The sequence below is a fragment of the Leptonychotes weddellii genome, chromosome X (genome assembly GCF_054177405.1).
Source record: "Leptonychotes weddellii isolate Sample4059 chromosome X, ASM5417740v2, whole genome shotgun sequence".
In the NCBI taxonomy this organism is placed as follows: Eukaryota; Metazoa; Chordata; class Mammalia; order Carnivora; family Phocidae; genus Leptonychotes; species Leptonychotes weddellii.
In genome coordinates this window covers 25,650,968-25,670,397 of record NC_138385.1, presented here as the reverse complement: position 1 = coordinate 25,670,397, position 19,430 = coordinate 25,650,968, and the positions used below count along the sequence as shown (strand labels likewise).

At 41.8% G+C, this 19,430-nt stretch overlaps 2 protein-coding genes across 2 annotated transcripts; one reads left to right on the top strand and one right to left on the bottom strand.

Moving 5' to 3' along the window:
• Positions 1 to 401: 401 nt before the first annotated feature.
• UBE2A (ubiquitin conjugating enzyme E2 A) lies at positions 402 to 9,555 on the top strand. The gene is made up of 6 exons (XM_006741529.3): positions 402 to 652; positions 807 to 887; positions 1,287 to 1,312; positions 6,774 to 6,863; positions 7,854 to 7,942; positions 8,250 to 9,555. Exons 1-6 carry the CDS (start codon positions 609 to 611, stop codon positions 8,376 to 8,378), a joined length of 459 nt encoding a protein of 152 aa, XP_006741592.1. The 5' UTR covers positions 402 to 608; the 3' UTR covers positions 8,379 to 9,555.
• Positions 9,556 to 11,562: 2,007 nt separating this feature from the next.
• NKRF (NFKB repressing factor) lies at positions 11,563 to 16,679 on the bottom strand. Its single transcript, XM_081808328.1, has 2 exons — positions 16,373 to 16,679; positions 11,563 to 15,302 (listed from the first exon to the last, which is right to left on the bottom strand). Exons 1-2 carry the CDS (start codon positions 16,485 to 16,487, stop codon positions 13,345 to 13,347), a joined length of 2,073 nt encoding a protein of 690 aa, XP_081664454.1. The 5' UTR covers positions 16,488 to 16,679; the 3' UTR covers positions 11,563 to 13,344.
• Between the last annotated feature and the right edge of the window lie 2,751 nt (positions 16,680 to 19,430).

Genomic DNA, 19,430 nt, shown 5'->3' with positions numbered 1-19,430 from the left:
CCCACTGTCTCCTCCCTTCTACTTAGGGACTTCCATCTTCTTCTCTCCCCCCCCCCGCCCCCCCGCCGCCCCCAGCCACAGTGCGCACTGTCGTAAGTGATCTGATCTCAAAAAAAAAAAAAAGAAAGAAAAAACAGAAAAAAGCTTCCCAGGGCTCGTCCGAGCCTGGGCAGGTGGAGACGGACCCCATTCCGCCACTAATTCCTAGTGAATTACAGGCTTCCGCTCGGCCGGCGGCATGCCTCTCACTCCCGCACCAGCCCGGCGCTCCCCGCCTCCCGCTGGGGTTTAATGACCTAAGCAACTTTCCCGGCCACCACCACCCCCCCCCGCCCTGTCTTGGTACGGCCTGTCCGGCGTTCGGCGCTCGGCGTTCGGCGTTCCACCCCCCCCTCTCCTTCCAGGTTGGTTCAGCCCCCGTCTACTCCGGGGTGGTGCTTAGCCGGCGCCAGACCGACCCTCGACTTCGGAGGGGCAGTGCCGTTCCTCTGGGCGCTTCCTCAGCGGCCGCTTCGGCTCCTTCAGCCTCCTCGGCCTCCTCGGCCTCCTCAGCCTCCGCCGGGACCCGAGACCTCGGTGTATGCCCCACCCCTGACCCCGCTAGAGATATGTCCACCCCGGCTCGGCGGCGCCTCATGAGGGACTTCAAGAGGTAAAGCGACGGAGGACCGCCGAGGCCGGGGGGGCTGCCAGGCGGGGCACAGGGCGGGGCCCGAGGCGGGCCGGGTGCGGTGCGGGGGGTGGGGGGGCTGGCCCGGAGCGGACGCGAGTGCCGGATTGCGGAGCCCCTGTCCGTTTCCCTGAAGGTTGCAGGAGGATCCTCCGGCTGGAGTCAGCGGGGCTCCGTCCGAGAACAACATAATGGTTTGGAACGCGGTCATTTTCGGGTGAGTCTGCGTTCCGGGAGGTGGCGAGAGGTGGGGGACTCGGGCCGGCCCAGCCTGCCGTCGGGGACCGGCCCCCGGCGAGGACGGAGAGGGAGAGGGGGAATGTTTGGGTCCGGCTGGGCCTAGGCGCCTCCCCGGAGCCTGTGCCTCGATTAGCTCAGTTCCCGCTGCCCGGGGAACCGTTTGGGGTTCTGAGGGGGGCGGAGCGGGGAGTGGTGGCGGTTAGGCGCGGCGGCCTGCGCCGGGTTTCCGAGCCCCAAACATCCATTTGTAGTGGCTTTCTGACCCAGGAAGCGGTGGCTTCCCAGCGGGAGAGTTGGCAGAGCTGGGAATCGCAGTGTCTTAAGGGGGAAGGGAGCCCCTGAAGCGGGAACTGACTGTGTTTTCTCTGTGTTGCAGGCCTGAAGGGACCCCGTTTGAGGACGGTAAGAGAGTTTCTTTACCCACCTTTCAGGAGCCTGATCATCTGGGGGAAAGGGTTCCCAGTCGTCCTGGGAGTGCCTCCTACTTAAGAACCCGCTTCTCCCTAGCCTTTGCCTGCTAAAGGCTTGAGTGAACTCCCATACGTGGCAGGTTGTTCTGGCCATTGTCCGCTTGACTAGAACTGCACCTTTTTTCTTGCTTGCTCCTTTAAGGAAAAAAAAAAAAATCTGGGTAAGGCAGTCACTTTTTAGAAGGAGCCCCATAGCACTGATGTTAAGGATTTTTGAGGTCTGGGCTGTGATCCAGCTCAGTTCAGCACCCTGTCTAGATACTGACTTAGTATCAACCCAACCACTTGCTGATAGACTCAGAGACCCCAGAGACCACCTAGTTGGGAATTCTACCACAAGGGCAGGAACTGTGTTCAGCAGGTGCTTAATATGTGTTTGTTGGATGTTGGATGGGTGTGAGAGTTCCTTGCACAGAACTATCTGGTTTCTACAATCTGGCATTGAATACCTGTCAGCCTCACGGCTCTAAGATGGTCTTTAATGGCACCTTTAATGGCCAGTTTGAATATAACATTGTTTCTTATTTTTAAATGAGTTTTCAGTGGGCTTTCATCAAGACTTTATGGTCAGTGTTCTCAAAGCAGCCTCAGAATTGAGGGGAGCCTTAATGTACTCTCTTGAGTTCTCAAAGCAGCTTCAGAATTGAGGGGAGCCTTAATGTACTCTCTTGAGAAGTGTCCAGCCTACTTGAAGGTACTCTGTGTACCTATAGGTACAGGATTTTTAATGGATTTAGGCTTGACTTTTAAAAACACGTTACTTGCTTTTTAAGTTTTTCTTTAAACTTTCTATTTTGAGATAATTACAGATTCATGTGCGGTTGTAATTAATACCACTAATACAGAGAGACCTTGTATACCTTTCACGCATTCCCCCACCCCTTTGGTAACATCTTGAATGACTGTACTACAGTATCACGACCAGGAACTTGACATCGATGCAGTTTTATGTACATTCAGTTGTGTGCATGCGTGTGTAGTCGTTCTTGGAAAGCTTAATACACTTAAGACACAATTAAAAGTATTTGAACTACTGATCGACATCTTTAATATTTGAGGTATTTAAAAAAGCAAAGGAGCTTTGTTACTTTTTTCAACGACCATCTTCCTTTACTCATTTAGCGTTTGATACACACACACACATGCACACACTCATACGCAGAGCTCAGTTTGAAGGTGGGAACAAAAACATTTATGCAGACTACTAAGTATATACTTACATTGCCGAGTCCGATTGCTCTCTGATTCTACCAGTCTGCAAGATGTGGTGAGGAAGGGCAGTATCAGCCAACTCTCGGATTTGTCTCAAATACTCAGATTTCCCTAGGAGACTGTGGACGGTCACCTGAATACTTGTAGCTTCCTCCCTGCCTCCACCCCCTGGGTAAATGTCACTGCTCTTCAGTGCTGCAATAAAAAGAAGTGACAGCAAGAGAGTGATTCTAAAGGCATACTGCTTTGGTGCAGTAAATCATTTGAACTGATCCATAGCAAGAGCTAGCTCGACTTAATTTTCCTCTGCTAGATTGGTGCTCGTTCTTTCTACCTAAGCATTGTGTGCAGATTAACTGTGTTTGCTTTAGCCCTGGCAGGCTTTATTTTCATTGGCTTCTTTTCTTCCTCCTGACTTTACTCAGACGGCTTTATGCTGGGCACAGCTTTATTAATAGTACATCACTTTGCTGGAGGATTGGCTACTTAAATATTTCAAGGGTGCTTCACTCGTTTTAAGTGGTATGCATTGAGAAGGTACTTAAGGAATCCATTATCTACCTGGATCTTCCCCGTTGACATCACCGGTTCTGTTTTTGATGATGTGTATCTCCATACTGGCATTACTGAAAGGAACTACTCCAGCTAAATAACAATACCCTTTTCTGATTCATTCTCTTGAGCAGTCTGCTATCCATGGATGCTTCCTCAGGTGTCTAGAACAGGGGCTGTGGCTACAAAAAAATATTTTGACCATTTTTTAATACCCTTTATTTTCAATTAGGGAATTTACTAGGAAAGCCTCATTAGGGACAAGTGGCACAATTGATTTTGCTGTTTCCAATGTATTATATAAATCAACAACCCCAAAACTACTTTTGCTGTTTCCTTGTAAATCATTTGTGGTGGACATTTCTGGAACAGCCAGACCCCAGTTAAAGAGATGAAGACTTAAGAAAAGGAACTCTTGAAGGTATTTTGACTTAACTTCACACACTTAAAGTAAGAGGAAAATGTTCTCAAGAACTTACACTGCCAGACAAAACACTGGGGGGCAATGCTTCCTCATCAAAATATCTTGGCATGGATGCTGAATACAAAGACTATGGAATAAAGTATTCTCCATCACATCACCTAAAAATTGTTAATACACACAGTGAGATACTAGTATTTGCTTTTTGTAAGAATTTGGTTGTAAGTCCTTTAAAAATTAATCACTCAAAGTCCACTGAGGGTGTTCGTAAGGTAAATACATCCTATGATGAGGAGTATTTGGGTATTATCTTAAAAATCAGAATCTCTGGTCATCAAAAACATTTTTTTTAGGTGCATGTACTTTGTTTTCTCCTCCGGGGTCACAAGCTGGTGGCCAAATGGCAGAAAACACGCAGGTGTTTTTTTGTGAATGTCTTCAGCGAACATACACTCTCTAGTCTAACCATATCACTCCTTATTGCCACGCCTCTGCCATTGAACACAAAGTTTGCCTAGTCCCCTGTATAGATGGATTGATACTTTCCTTACAATGTTTTGGCCTCCTCAGGAAGATGAGCAAAAGCAGTACAGATTGTGTACAATAGTGAGGCTTAAGTCTTCCATTATTTTAAAGCCTAACCTTCTGAATATCCAGAGGATAAGCTCTAGTCTCAATTGCATCATGTTCTAGGATTTTAAATTTCCTTAACATTTGTTTTGGATCTCAGAAATTGCATGGAGGGTTGTATTAAAAAGGTTCCAGTAGTATAATGTGGCTGAAAGTATGAACTATCCCCTTTTAAATACGTATTTGAAATACGATTTGGGGTAAGTCCTAATTTATAGTCAAGTAGACATAAGCAGGTTGTTTCACTTCCCAAGATAGTAAATGAGCTGTTTGAAAAGACTTGATTAACTTACTTGGTATCTAGTGTTGAACTTCTGGGCAAGTATTAGGCAGAAAGTTCAAGTCAAGGGTTTCGAGAGCCACCAACCTACATACTCAACTTGAATTCAGCTGTGAGCGTTTGGTGTAGGTCAGAAAGAAAGTAGTATTTAATATTTAAATTCATTAATTGTGTATTTCTTACTGATAGTCAAGTTGGGATATTTGGGTTTTGCCTCCTTCAGCTGGGTCTAGGAGTGTGAAACTTTAGAATTATTATAGCTACCATATTTATGGAGCACTTACTTTGTGTCACTGTGCACATTTCCCTCATTTAAACCTCACAACAATGTAATGTGGTGGGTACTATTACTAACCCCATTTTACAGATGAGGAACTTGAGGTTTAGTCAAGTCGAGTGGCTCCTAGTAAGTAGCAAAGCAAGGAACTGAGCCCAGGTCTGACTGCAAGGCTGTGCTCTTCTCCACTATGCTCTACTGTTTCCACTTAACGCCTGTCTTATGTGTTGCTTTACCACTTTTGGATATCATATTTAATGATGGTCTTAATTTAAAGTACCTGGGCCCTAGTACCTGTGTGCTATTAAATCCGCCCACTTTTAGAGCAATTCCGTGATGATAAATCTCTTACCTCTAATTTAATCAGATTTCAACATTGAGCCAAATGTGTTTATACTTGAGATGCATAAGGAAGCTCAAAGTTTTGAACTCTCTAACACTCATTCCCACTTTTTCCTGTGTATTATAATATCAATGGCACTGAAAAGGAAGAACCAATATTTCTTCCTCACAAATAGGAAGATTCATGACCAGGTGGTAATAAGGTGAAGTAGGTTCTGATAGACTATAGCGTGTTTGTCCATTCCAAAATATTTCACTTTTTGCCCTTAGTTATAATACAGTATCTTCAAATCTGTAGCAATAGTTTGGGGAATATGTCTGTATATGTTGCACTTTAAAGTATTCCGAAACTTTGGAACATACGTTCATCATACTAAGGGCAGCTCTGTTAGCAAATTGTTTCCTGTGAGTTTGCTGGTAGGAAACAAACTTTGGTATTGTTATGTAATGGATCTAGCAATAGAATGTAGTCTTTTTTTTCTTAAGTGGTGATAAACCTATTGATGGAGGAAATTGCCGACTCTGAAGAAACCAGTATCAAGTTGTACTCGACCTGAAGTGTGGTCTATAGTATTAGAATAAATTTTTTAAAAGGACCAGAGTAATAGTGGAACAGCCACCACCTTATGCCAGACAGTGATTGCTTAAGTTTACTTGAAGAGATTTCAGTCAGGAATAAACAGTTGCCCAATTGTTTTCTTGGATTTATTAAACCCAATTTTTAAAATATTTTGAAGGAAACAATCTCCCCAAATCAGAACATCCTACAGTTCTTGAATGAGATCCAGTTTGTTCATTCCTTATAAATAAGTCTATAACCTAGTATATGTCAGGGCCTCCTGCTACCTGAGTTGACACATATTCAAGGAAAATAAGTTCATTTCATTAGAATTGAATGAAACAGACATCATTAGAAAGATAAATTTGCTGGAGACATGAATGCAATCTAATGTGATTTTTTAATTATTTCTGCCATTAATTCCCTCCATTAGTGTGAATAATGGAGTTGATTTTATAGTGTAGTATCTTGTGAGTCATACTTAAGGATTTTTGAGAGAGACTATAAAGTTTTTTCTGGCTTACATTCAATTGTGTTTTCATTATAGAGTCGCTATTGTATGAAAAGGGGCTGGTGAACACTTTTATACTTATTCCCTTCCGTTTTTAAAGATAATTTGGTTATAGATTTGTATTTCTAGCATTGACTTTGGAGGCTTTGTACTCTCGTTCTCTTTAGCCCATGTCAAAACCACTGGAGAGTTTAAGATGGCGGCTGGTTAAAATAGGCCTTTGAGGTCTCTCAGTCTTCTGAGGCAAGAGCGCCAAACTTTGGCTCTAGTTTCTTGTCATTTTAAGGATATCTTCAAAATGGAGAGTGGCTAAAGTTATCCAGCAGGCAGTACTTTTGAGCTTAAGATGACTGTATTTAAGTTTGGGGGAGAATGATGGCAAAACAAAAAAATCCCCGTTGGGTGGTGGTTCTTACAATATCTATTTTTAGAGCAGTTCCTAGAGATCATGACTTACCTTGTCTCTCACCTGGCCTTTCTTTCCTCTCTACCCTCTATCTTTGCATTATTTCATTTAGTACTGGAAAAAGTGTCATGTAGCATTAAAAAGAAAGTACTACTGAACAAAGTGATAAATCTGTTTCTTAAACCTTTCTTTTCTAACTACAGGAACATTTAAGCTTACAATAGAATTCACTGAAGAATATCCAAATAAACCACCTACGGTTAGATTTGTCTCTAAGATGTTTCATCCAAATGGCAAGTATCACTTTTAATGCAATATTTTAAACTACACTATTATGGGAGGTGTTCCACGTTTCCTGTGTATTTGTCCGTAGTACCTGAGTATTTGTTTAGGCATCTTGCCGTTTCCTGAAAACAACTTGTTCATGATGGTCTGTTGCTGTCTTGATCTCTAGCCCTAGAACTGAAGCAGTGAAGGTACTCTGCTTTGGCTTGGAGTCTGCAAGCCTCCTGGTTTTGATGATCTTTATCATTTACTTATTATACAAAAATAAGGACGCTCTTGACGTTTCCTGTTAATGTCGGATTGGGGTGGTCTTGTGTTGTGACTATTTTCACGACATTTAGAACTATTTATTTAGAACAATAGTTTTCAACTTTAGATGCAGAAGAAAATTACCATGGAACACTTTAAAAATAGAGATGCCTTGGCACCACTCCAGACCTGCTGAATATGAGATTCTGTGGCTGAGGGCTACGGTGTATTGGAAAAGCAGCCCAGTGATTCTAACTTACATTCTGCTTTTTTTGGCTAGTAGTAAGCCTAGAACAGCTTGCTTTTTTATTTAGGTTAATAAAGTATTTTCCGGGATATCAGATATTTTTATCTTCATGCTGAAATGAGACCTTGTGAACTCCGAGCTATCTTTTGTTATTTCGGATAGGAGACAGAGTTTGCAAATTTAGTGGAATAAACTTCCCACGTGTCTGGATGACTAGGGACCCAATTGGAAAACGCGTATGATTTCCTGGTTAATAGGGCAGTCTTTTCAGAAGAAAGTGCACTAAGTATCTTCTAGTTTTATACCAATTATATTTGACATTCTTTGACTATTTCACTAGCAATGATTAGAACTCTTCTTCTTAGGAAGGTAACTGAGAAGCAGTTTAGGAATCTTTTTAAACCTCACAGGCAAAGTATTCTTGGCTATGTTTGTCTTGACTGTGGTGTTAAAAATCTTAATGGTTTTATTACGTTTAACATACCTACTTCTGTGCTCTTAGTCTATGCAGATGGTAGTATATGTCTGGACATACTTCAGAACCGCTGGAGTCCAACCTATGATGTGTCTTCCATTTTAACATCCATACAGGTGAATTTTCCTTAATGTGACCAACTGTGGCCTTTGATATGTTTCTGTTAGCGCTTGGATTGTTTCTGGAAGTCCTAACTTAAGGTAAAGGGCAGGTCATTAAGACCCAAGCCCCCAGAAAACGTATTTGCCTAGCTACTAGCAGATTAATATTACTCTAGGTTAGTATGCTAAGAGATCCACTTTAGCTGTTACTGAGGGCAACTCAGTTGAGTGTTTTGAATATATATATAGATATATAGATATAGATATATATATATTTTTTTTTTGCATTGAGGAACTGACCTTTTACAAATTGTCTCTGTAGTCCCTATTGGATGAACCCAATCCCAATAGTCCAGCAAACAGCCAGGCTGCTCAGCTGTACCAGGAGAACAAGCGGGAATATGAAAAACGTGTTTCTGCGATAGTAGAACAGAGCTGGCGTGACTGTTGACCCGGGTGCAGCAAAAGAAGAGGCTGGTCATAAGGAAAATATATATTGATGTGTTTGTCACCTTCCTGTTCCTCAATGTCATTACATTACTTTATTAAAAGCAAAATAGCTGTCGTGCTGTTTCCATCTTCCCTTGCCGAGCTTTTCCTACCCCTTCTACCCTCTCCTCGAACCTCAGCAAACACCCTCTACAAGATCAAATGTACTGTACCTGGGTTACGTGCGAACATTACTAATGCTTCATCCCTTTTCTGTTGTGTCTCAGCTCCAGTTTTAGGGCAGGATTGCGTTACCGTACTTTACACTAAGCTTTTAAAGTGAATCGTTATACAAGTGGTGCTTATGCATAGCTTGATGACCAGGATGTTATTTTTAACAAAAGGATTGCTACAGTGTTTCATCCTGGCTGGTCCTTCACTTGTGTTGGATTTAGAAGTGGATGTTTGGAATATGGCCTATGGGAAACAGGGGAACAAATCCATGTAAGCATCCATTCTGAAAGAGCAGTGGAGGCTAAAAATGCTATCATACTAACATCCAACCAAAATGAATTACAAGACGGTTTTTACTGGTACGAGGGAAAAAGTTAAAGGACTCGGCCAAAGGAACGCAGCGATAACTGTAACTGACACATCCTCTCCTTGCAAGATACTCACTGGGCTCACCCATGCTAAGTTTCAGAATACTGAAGTCTTCTGGGTTTTTGCTGTTTAAAGAGGTGTGGGAGCAGAGGAATGGAAACAATCATTCGTTTTTAAGCTAGGGAAGGTGGGAGATCCTTTAATCTTTTTAAGGGAGCAGTGCCACCCTAGATAAATTTATAATCCCCCATCCTTTTTTTAGAGTTTTAGTTAACCCAAGGAAGGGAGCATATCTGTGGCCAACTATTTTCCACTCAAATCCTGAGTTAATGCTGCATATGCTTTAGTTTCGTCTTCCCTTTCAGTATTGTAAGAACCTCGAAGTCCCGCTTGTGATCTTTCGTTGGCTATTTATACTTTAGATAGGACAGTACCTTTAAGTAGCAGTGTGGGACAAGGCTTGTACATGTTTTGTCTAATGTTCCATCGTCACCTTTGGTGTATTTGTCACTCTTCTAAATCTAACTTTGCACAAGTAACCCATGTAAAAAATGTACATTTTTCAAAACTTGTAAATAAAAATAACCTTAAAACTTTGTAGTCAAGGTATAATTATATTTTAGCTCACTATGAACTTTTAGTATTAACTTATTGGAATCTCATACCTACTCACTTTCCCCCTTGAAATAAACATGGTAAAAGAAAAATACACACGCTGGGAGAGGAAAAAGAGTAGACACTGTTGGAGAGGACCTTCTTTCTTGTCATAAGTGTTAATGCTTTGTTCTTTTTTTAATGTTTTAACAAGAATGTAACACTGTTAAATAAAACAAAGTTCCTTCAGCACATAGTATGGTCAATCAAGCGAATGAAGTTGTGTTGGGGAGGGGGTGATAAACAAAGCTGGGTATTTCCCAGTGCCTCCAGAAACCAAGAAGCCCTAGCTTCAAAACAAATAGTACCAAACCATTATTAAATGGTATTTTAACTCCCGAGTGAAGTTTGGTGGGAGTCCAGGTAGCCTCAATCTTATTTAAACAAAACTGCTTTCTTCTGGGGAGCAACCGGTCTCATTTTAAAGAGCCAAGAACAGTGACTTTGTAGAAACGCTCGCCTCTCGTCTGGGGTAGGGGCTAAATGAAATTAAGCTAAGTCTTTATATGGGGTGCCTGGGGGAGCTCAGGTCATGATCTCGGGGTCCTGGGATCGAGCCCCACATGGGGCTCTGCTCAGCGGGAAGCCTGCTTCTCCCTCTCCCTCTGTGCGCGCGCTCTCTCGTATAAATCTTTAAAAGTAAGTCTTTATGGTGTATGTGCTACACTCATCTTTAAGACATGGCACTTAAAGGAACGTCAGTGTGGCAGAGTTCATTCAGTGCATTCATTGGTTGGTTCCACCTAGGAGCATCATCCTTAAATGTGCTTAATATTTTCCCTCAAGTCCATTTCTGCTTCAAAGTAGAACCACATGAAATTGGTCTTTATTTGGTAGATGCGTTTTACATTAACTTTTTCCTCCTACTGTGGCTGGGTACCTTAAATAGTGACACTCTTAGTCACACTTTAAAAGGTGAGATCGGTAATGTGCAGATTTTTTTTCTTTTTATACACCTCCTGAGAAACACCATTCCATCTTTTTCATGGGATGATCCTTTTAAAACGTTACAACAGTCAACAACCTGATCTCTAAAAGCATCATATCCAAGGTCAAAGGCACTACAAAAACCATTCATTCAAACATTTAATGCTAATTTGCCTTTTTTTCTTTACAATGTTTTTTTACAAATGCCACAGGCTGCCTGCATGTAAATAGAATAAGGTTAAAACAGATTTGTGAGGTCCCCTTACAAATGGCAGTCTGATTTGAACTTGAGTCTTCAATTCTACACCTGCTGATATGGGGAAAGGGGCATGAGGGAACCATGAGGATTATAACCAAGTTATAATCAAAGAGTCCTTTATATAGGACCCATCTCCAGCTTCAGGGGTTACTCACAATAAAGGGAATGCAGTGCATCCTACTAAAAAAAAAGTATCCCAGCAGAATGCATGAAATTCCCATTCATTTTGCAATCAAAGGAGAGGGAAAAAAATCTAAAAAGTAGATCTGTGAGACTTGAGGCTATATATGTAACTGAAGGTTACTTAGTATAACTTAAGTAATTCAAATAAAACTTGAAGCAGCTCATTTATCTGTGCAGGTTTTATAGCAAAGTTACTGAGTTACAAATGACTGCTCTTTAGAAGAAAAGGAAAACACAGGAGCCAACAGAATGGGGACAAAATAGAACAGCAAGGTTGTCAGCAGCTCATTCTCAACATTTTATTGTCAAGCAGAGTTAAGTGACTTCACCCTAATTCCACATCAATACCAAAGTCGATCCAAGAAGTTAGGAAATCTGGACCCTCAAATCCAGAACCAAATATATAGCTGGCCCAATTACTTGGGAGCCTTAACTGTGACTACGTTAATATTCTGTTAAACTTATCTAAGAAAACCAGATTTATGTGTAACATGTCCCTACTCCCCCCACCTCCCTCCCCCTGCCCAATCATTTTGGGAAAAGAAATGTGAAGAGAGAAATGAGTTTTCACCCCCTGCCCTTGAGCCGCAAAGCCACTCTTGCTAATTGAACCACAGCTTCTCAAGGTTGGCATGAACCCTGTAGGTTTAAAAAAAAAAATCCTATAAAATCTATAAACAGCCTAGCTTATGTTCCCTTTGCCGCTGTTAAAACATTAAGTGCCAAAATAAAATGCACCCCTCATTTCTCTTCCTACCAACATTAAGAAAGGCCACGCACTGTAAGAAAGAGAGTTAGTGAAAAGCAAACATCACACAGTTAATCACTGTGGGTGCCTAACACTTAGAGATCCAGGTACAAAAGCCAATCCCTTTATATTTTTAAACTACTGATTTAACTACAATGGGCAGCTTCTTGATGGAAAATATAAAAGAGAGGGGAAAGGCAATTACTGTTTATAGTGGGCCAATTACACGTCAAGTGTGGGGCTAAATGTCTTCAGACACTGTAAACACCCTAACTGTTCTATCATTTCATTGGTGTGTTTAACTATTGATATTAACATTCATCTCTAAATATTGATCCTTGATTTATCGGAGGTACAAAACCAAAATCACGTAGAAGTACACAGCCGGAGATTTGGTCGCAGCCAGCATGTTGGCCCACAGCAAAAACGTGATGGGTGACCGATTAGCTCTTCGCATCTGCTGTCATTACGTTCATCCACATGTGCTCTGGTGTTGAAATATTTTGTGCAAACACCACTTCCCCTCTCCAAAGACCCAGAGGGTCGCTACTAGGCTGCTGCCCAGAAATAAGCACACTGCCCATTCTGATCAACGTCCGCTCCTTTTTATTCAGGAAGCATACACTAATTCTTTTTTATACATTTTTTTTTTTTTTACATTCCAGAAATAAGCGAAAATAGCAGTTTTAAATATGTTACAAAGTTGGCTTTTGGGGCTTAATAAGCTTTTTGAGAGAGGGACCAGCCAACTGACCTTTTCATCAAAGCACCAAGGTGTCTTCGGTCTCTTACCAAGCTCTGCCCCCGCTGTGGTCACCTTGGATGTGCTGTGCACCCGACCCACGGGAGAAGCTGTAATGGAGAGTTGCCGTGAGGCTCTCTGCAAGGCACCAAGAACAAACAGCTCCAGCTTCCCTTCTTCAGATTGAATCAAAGTTTTTGAAACTTTTCAACTGCTCTCTCAAGTAGTGCTCTCTCAGCATGAAGACTAGAATTTATTAAAATTCATATATCACAAGATAACAGTAAATCACTTCCAATATTCTGGAAACCACATGGTAGAAGTTATAAATAAATGAACACTAAAATTACTTTAAGAAAGTTTTACATCATTTAGTCGGTAGGGACATTTACACGTACAGCACAATTTACTGTTAAACATTCTTTAACTGGCTTCACACAAAGATGAAAAGAGTAATACAAAATGATCTGACATTTTCAGGAAGTCTGAAATTAAGACTGTAGTTTTATCGTAATCAGTATCAACTTTACATATTGTTGCAGATTGCTGTGCTATGCCCTTTAAAATGGGAATTTCTTTCTCGGGGTGAAATTCCATTTGGATATGTGTTCTTGCTTTGTACAAACTACTAAAATCGGAGGGACACAGCAATATCAAAGACACAAACAGTAACTGCACAATATCATCTGCTGGATTTAGGCTAATACAAGTGGACAGAATTCTTCGGGTTCCAATAGCTAATAAAGCACTGTATGAAATGAACAAGGTGAAACATCTTGAGAATGGATATACTCTGCAACCAGGACATGTGGCATTTCTTTAATTCATAAATCTGCCTCACTGGGCATTTACAAAATAAATTAGTTAAGAGCTCAATTTGCTTGAGGCATCACAAGCTCGTAATGCCCCACTTGGCCTTCCTGTTTGAGCTGATCTAGTAGGTCTTCCTTCCGTCGTTTTCTACCTACCACCAGGTACCTATCGTGGCCTACCCCATGCGACTTACTCTTAAGACCGTACTTCTGGGCAATCTGGTGGATTTGCTTCCGCTCATCGTTAGTCAGCTCTGTGGAGAAAGTCAAATCCGTGTGGCTCTCCGAGCGGGCGTAGTTTCTGATGATCTGTTCAATATCTCTCTTGGCGATTTTGTTCACCCTCTCTACATCAAGACCGAGCCCTTCTCGCTTATGCTGCTCTTTGACGGAGATTGGCTCCCGAATGCCCTCGCCAGATTTCCCTAAACCACCACCCGTCCAGCCCATCTTTCTCAGCAGCTGGTTTCCTATGTTATCTTCTTTGATTTGTTGTTTGTAAGCCTCCTCTGCTGAGCGGCCCTGAATTTCATTTCTGGAAATCACATCTTCGATAGCTCCTTTCTTCAAATTGTTAATGACGGTCGGCTGGGTCTTTTTGAGGGTTTTCACAGCTTCCCCAGCAGCTTCGTATTTGACCGTTTTCTTCACCCCAACTGCTTCTGCGATCACTTCACTCTCTAGGATCACCTTGCATTTCCATCGGAGGCCCGTCATTCTTTCGTAGACGTACTCGACTGTCATGCGGTTAAACTGAGCTGTGTCGTTCAGGGTGCACACCGGATTTGAAGAATTCTCATAAACTACGAGATCCTTTATATCTTTCTTCTTTCCAGATCCCCTGGGGGAAGAGCCTGTCTGGCACTGTGAACTTTTGACCGAGGGGTAAGTGGGCTGTGTTTTTTGAAGGATTTTCAAAGCCTCATCGGCAGCTGCGTGTTTGCTTGTTTTTTTGGTTCCATAACCTTCAGCTAAGCAGTGATCTTGCAGAAACACGCGGCAACGCCACGTGCGATTCGGCATCATCTCGTATTTGTATTCAACTGACATTTTGTTGTATGAGGCAGAATTGTTGAGGATGCCGATCGCATCGTTTGCATTTTCTGTAAGGACAAAATTGGTCCAGTGTTTGGCGGAAGCATTAAAAATCGGCTGCCCGGAAGCATCTTTAGCCAGCACCACCAGCTCTTCCGGCGGCTTCAGAGCCGGAGGGAATTCGTATGCGGGCATGCCGATCTGACACACCACGAGGTCCTCTCCGATCGTGTGCTTGAATTTCCGCCGGACAACTCGAACTTCGATACGTTTCTGCAAGAGTTTTACAGCTAGCTCAGTAGCTCGATCCCTGGACCCATTCTTGCTGCCAGCATAACCGGTGGTTAAGTAGATATTTTGGCATCTAACTTCACACGCATAACCGTCTGTTAGAAGTTTTTTATTTTTGGGGATGTCGGCAGGAGGGATCTCTTTTAAAGGAGCATATATGTACTCAGGATTTGTCTTACATGCCTGAATACACCGAGTTAACATGTATGTATAATTAATTTTATCAGAGCCAGAAGTCATCTCTGGATTAGAAAGGTTCTTCCAGATAGTCGCTGTTAATTTTTCAATAAAATACTGCTTCTCAGCGACCACAGACTCAGGAAATGTCTGTGATGGTGAAGGCTCAGGAGCTGACTGAGAGTTTGCCTGCTGTGATGTGCTGCCTGGGGCGGGGTTCCCACTGTCGAAATACATGTTGGCTGTTACGGGCTGGTCTTTTGTGAAAATAAATCCTGATGAATCACAATACTGAGAATTCCCGTCTTGCACACTGAAAGAGTCTTGAGTATAATCTTGGTAGATGTCTCTTGGCATGCCGGCAAAATGTGTTTGTTCATTTACCTCTTTTGTTTGAGGGCCATAAGGATCTTCCTGTCTTTCATCTTTTGAACTACTAGCTACAAAATGTACAGGCTCAAAACGAGGTCTCGCATGGAATTTGGAACCGGCTTGCTTTTTAGGAGGATTCTGACCTACAGAATGAGTGAAATTCACAATTCATTAAAAAGGGAATATTTCAAAAAAAGCAAACAGGAAAATAGTACCAACCATATTATTTGCAGGTTGCATTGTTGGCACAAGATACTTCCCATCACAAGAACTTCAGGTCATTTAGGTGAAGGGACTACCAACGTAGGATTCCAGCATAACAAGGGATGGTCCCTGTCCCACGGGTAAGGGAAGAAACTTGACAGAAAATATGCCCTGAATCAGGTATGCAGGTCACCACCACACGTGACTGGTAGGTGCTTCTGTATCTCATGAGGCAAAGCCCAGGTGAAGTGTGCTGAGTAATAGGTTGTTCCAGTATAATCTCATGCCACCTGTGCTGGGAAGCGCCCTTCTTAAAACCCCACAAATGCAATAGATGGTTCTACCGCAAAGGAGGGGACGGCCAGGGGCGTTTACACAGCCTCTTGCTTTGGCAGCAGAGGTAACGCTGTCATAGTTCTTTACGTGGTTGTGACTAAAAATCAAATAAAAATAATTATCAAAAGATCCCAAAGGTTTTCAACTTCAAAATCTTAGTTCCGACCTATCCCGCACAAAAGGGTGGTTTGCTATATTTTATTTCTAGAACAGACAGCAGCTGGAAACTAATGATGTACGGGGGATAGCGAATCGAAAGCTATGGAAGAACTCTCTGTTGAGGCTAGGCCAGACACTAGGGCCTCCTCCCTGTAGCACTGTTCAGTAGAAAGCTGGTCCATCTTGGACCCATCCAAGAGGATTTAGTTACTTAGATGTTCAAATGATCAGAGTATAAGGTTGTTCTATTTAGAGGGAGGTTCCATGGCATGGACTTCAAGGATGGCATTATCGTGTGACATCAGTATTCTTAGTTTTCAGTTCCATTTACCATCCTCAAAAAAACAACAACAAAACACAAAACTGTACATAACTAAAAGTTAAAACTCTTTTACATTTGTGTAAGATCCAATGTTAACCAATGTTATTTAAGACCATATACCACACTCCTACCATTTTAAAAAAAGCCATGTTGTTTCTTCAAATCCCACCTTCCAAAAACAAGTATACTCACCATCACATGTTGAGAGGTGACGTTTCTGACCCTTGGAAGGTTTGGACAGCATCAGATCATATGACGGCATCTCCCCAATATCAATACCTTCAGCCATTTGGAGAATTTTTTCCATCAGGCGTGGGCTGTACCTATTGAAATTAATATAATCTACCGTTACAACAGGTAAGAATGCAGTTTTTTAAAAAGCTTCTAAATGAGCTAATCTTGCAATTGCTCCCACAGGACTTCATCAACAGAGTATCTTGCCTATAAAACTGAACAATGTGCCCTATAATACTTACCTATCAAATGAGTAATTATGTTACTGTCATTCGAAGACATATGAACATAAAATCATTTAAGTGAAGATCTTTTAATATGAATTAAAAGCATCCATATAAACTCATGATTTTTCTCTGTCATATATGTATATTATATGTAAATAATTACATTTGTATATTTACAGAAGTACTAAGAGTAAGAGTGTCTGGGTTGTTAACATCCAGACTATGGTCTTTACCATTTCCCACAAAAAGGAATCAGGGTCCTTAGAGAAATGGCTGATTACAAGTCTGGGGGAGGAAATGTACAAGATGAACCTGGGAGCTATTCCTGTGCCTGGAAACAAGGAAGCTGTGAAAGGCCTCAGGGGTTGTGTCAAATGGACTCAGAAGCCAATCTGAACACACTCCTACTGACAAAGTGAGCCAACTGGATTATCAATAAGAATAATAACCTGGAGTGGAGTCAGATATAACAAATATGCTAACGATCCATTAGTTTGTAATGATACTTACAAACTCATTATTGGTCACCTTTGGAAGATGGTAAGGAATCAAGTCATTATTCCGAAAACAGGTAATATTACAGGAAGAAAGCAAGCATTTATCTGGCATTTTCCTGTACAAATTGTACGTCAGAATAACTAAGAGTTGATGAGAAAAATCTCTTTTACAGAAGCATTCCAGCTAATAAATGAAGGAATGACAGACTACTGCCATTTTGCAACCCATCATAAAATAATAAATTATCATCAATGACTGCTAGGCCTATGAGGTGAAAAGTTGATGGGGAAGAACCCAGAAAGAGACCCCCACAAACATGTCCAAGCTGCAAAAGCAACTCAATAGAGAAGGACATCCTTTTCAACAAATGGTGCTGGAGTAAGTGGGCATCCATCGGCAACAAACAAAACCTCGACCTCACTTCTCATCCAAAAATTTATTCAAAATGTATCACGGACCTAAATGTAAAATGTAAAACTATAAATTTTTTTAGAAACACAGGAGAAAATCTTCAGATCTAGGGCTAGGCCAACAGTTCTCATACTTGATACCAAAAGCAAGATCCATAAAAGGAAAAACTGATAAAAGGGACTTCATCAAAATTAAAAACTTTTGCTCTCAAAAGCCCCTATGAAGAGGACAAAAAGACAAGCTACAGACTGGGAGAGAGATTTACAAACCAAACACCTGATGACAAAACAAAACAAAACCTGGTATCCAGTATAAACATCTCTCGAAACGCAAGAGTAAAAAAATATATATATTAAAAAGTGAACAAAAAGACATGAACAGAACATTTAACCAAAGAGGATAGACATACTGCAAATAAGCACATGAAAAGATGGTCAACATCATTAACTACCAGAGAAAGGTACTTTAAAACCACAACGAGGTATCACTTTGCACCCTCAGAATGGCTAAAGTAAAAAAAGAACGAGAACATCAAATGCTGACAAGGACACAGAGAAACTAGATCATTCATAGACCGCTGGAGGGAATGTAAAATGGTATGGCCACTCTGGAAAACAACTTGGAAGTGTCTTATAAAATTAAACATGCAATTACCACTCGACCTAGCAATGGCCCTTTTTTTTGGCCATTTATCTCAAAGAAATCTAAACTTACATTCACACAAAAACCTGTACATGAATGTTCATAGCAGTTTTTTTTTTTTTAAAGATTTTATTTATTTATTTATTTGAGACAGAGAGAATGAGATACAGAGAGCATGAGAGGGAGGAGGGTCAGAGGGAGAAGCAGACTCCCTGCCGAGCAGGGAGCCCGATGCGGGACTCGATCCAGGGACTCCAGGATCATGACCTGAGCTGAAGGCAGCCGCCCAACCAACTGAGCCACCCAGGCGCCCTGTTCATAGCAGTTTTATTTGTAACAGCCAAAAATTGCAACCAGCTCAGAAGTCCTTCAACAGGTGGATGGTTAAACTGTGGTATGTACACACCTCAGAACACTACTCAGCAATACAAAGGAAATAACTACTGATACACATAGTATCGTGTATGAGTGGGAAGGAAACATGTGGTTTTTTTTTTAAGATTTTTTAAATTTATTTGTCAGAGAGAGAGAGCGCGCACAAAGCAGGGGGAGCGGCAGGCAGAGGGAGAAGCAGGCTTCCTGAGGAGCAGGGAGCCCGATGCGGGGCTGGATCCCAGGACCCTGGGATCATGACCTGAGCCGAAGGCAGACACTTAACCAACTGAGCCACCCAGGCATCCCCGGATGTGGTTATAAAAGGGTGATGTGAGGGATCCTTATAGTATTGGAACTGTTCAATATCTTGACTGTGGTAGTGGATACACAAACCTACACATGTAATAAACTGTATTCAGCTAAAAATACACACACACACACACACACACACACGAGTACTAGTAAAACTGGGAGACTAAATAAAATCAGTGGATTGTTAACAATGTCACTGTCCTGGTTTTGATATTACACAATAATTTTGCAAAATGTTATCACTGGGGAACTGGGTAAAGAATGCAGGGCATCTCTTTGTATTACTTCCTACAACTGCATGTGAATCTATAATTATCGCAAAAAAAAATTTTGATTAAAAAAGTTTATGGGAGGGCGCCTGGGTGGCTCAGTTGGTTAAGCGACTGCCTTCAGCTCAGGTCATGATCCTGGAGTCCCGGGATCGAGTCCCGCATCGGGCTCCCTGCTCGGCGGGGAGTCTGCTTCTCCCTCTCCCGCTCCTCCGTCTTGTGCTCTTTCTCTCTCTCACTCTCTCTCTCAAATAAATAAATAAAATCTTTAAAAAAAAAAAA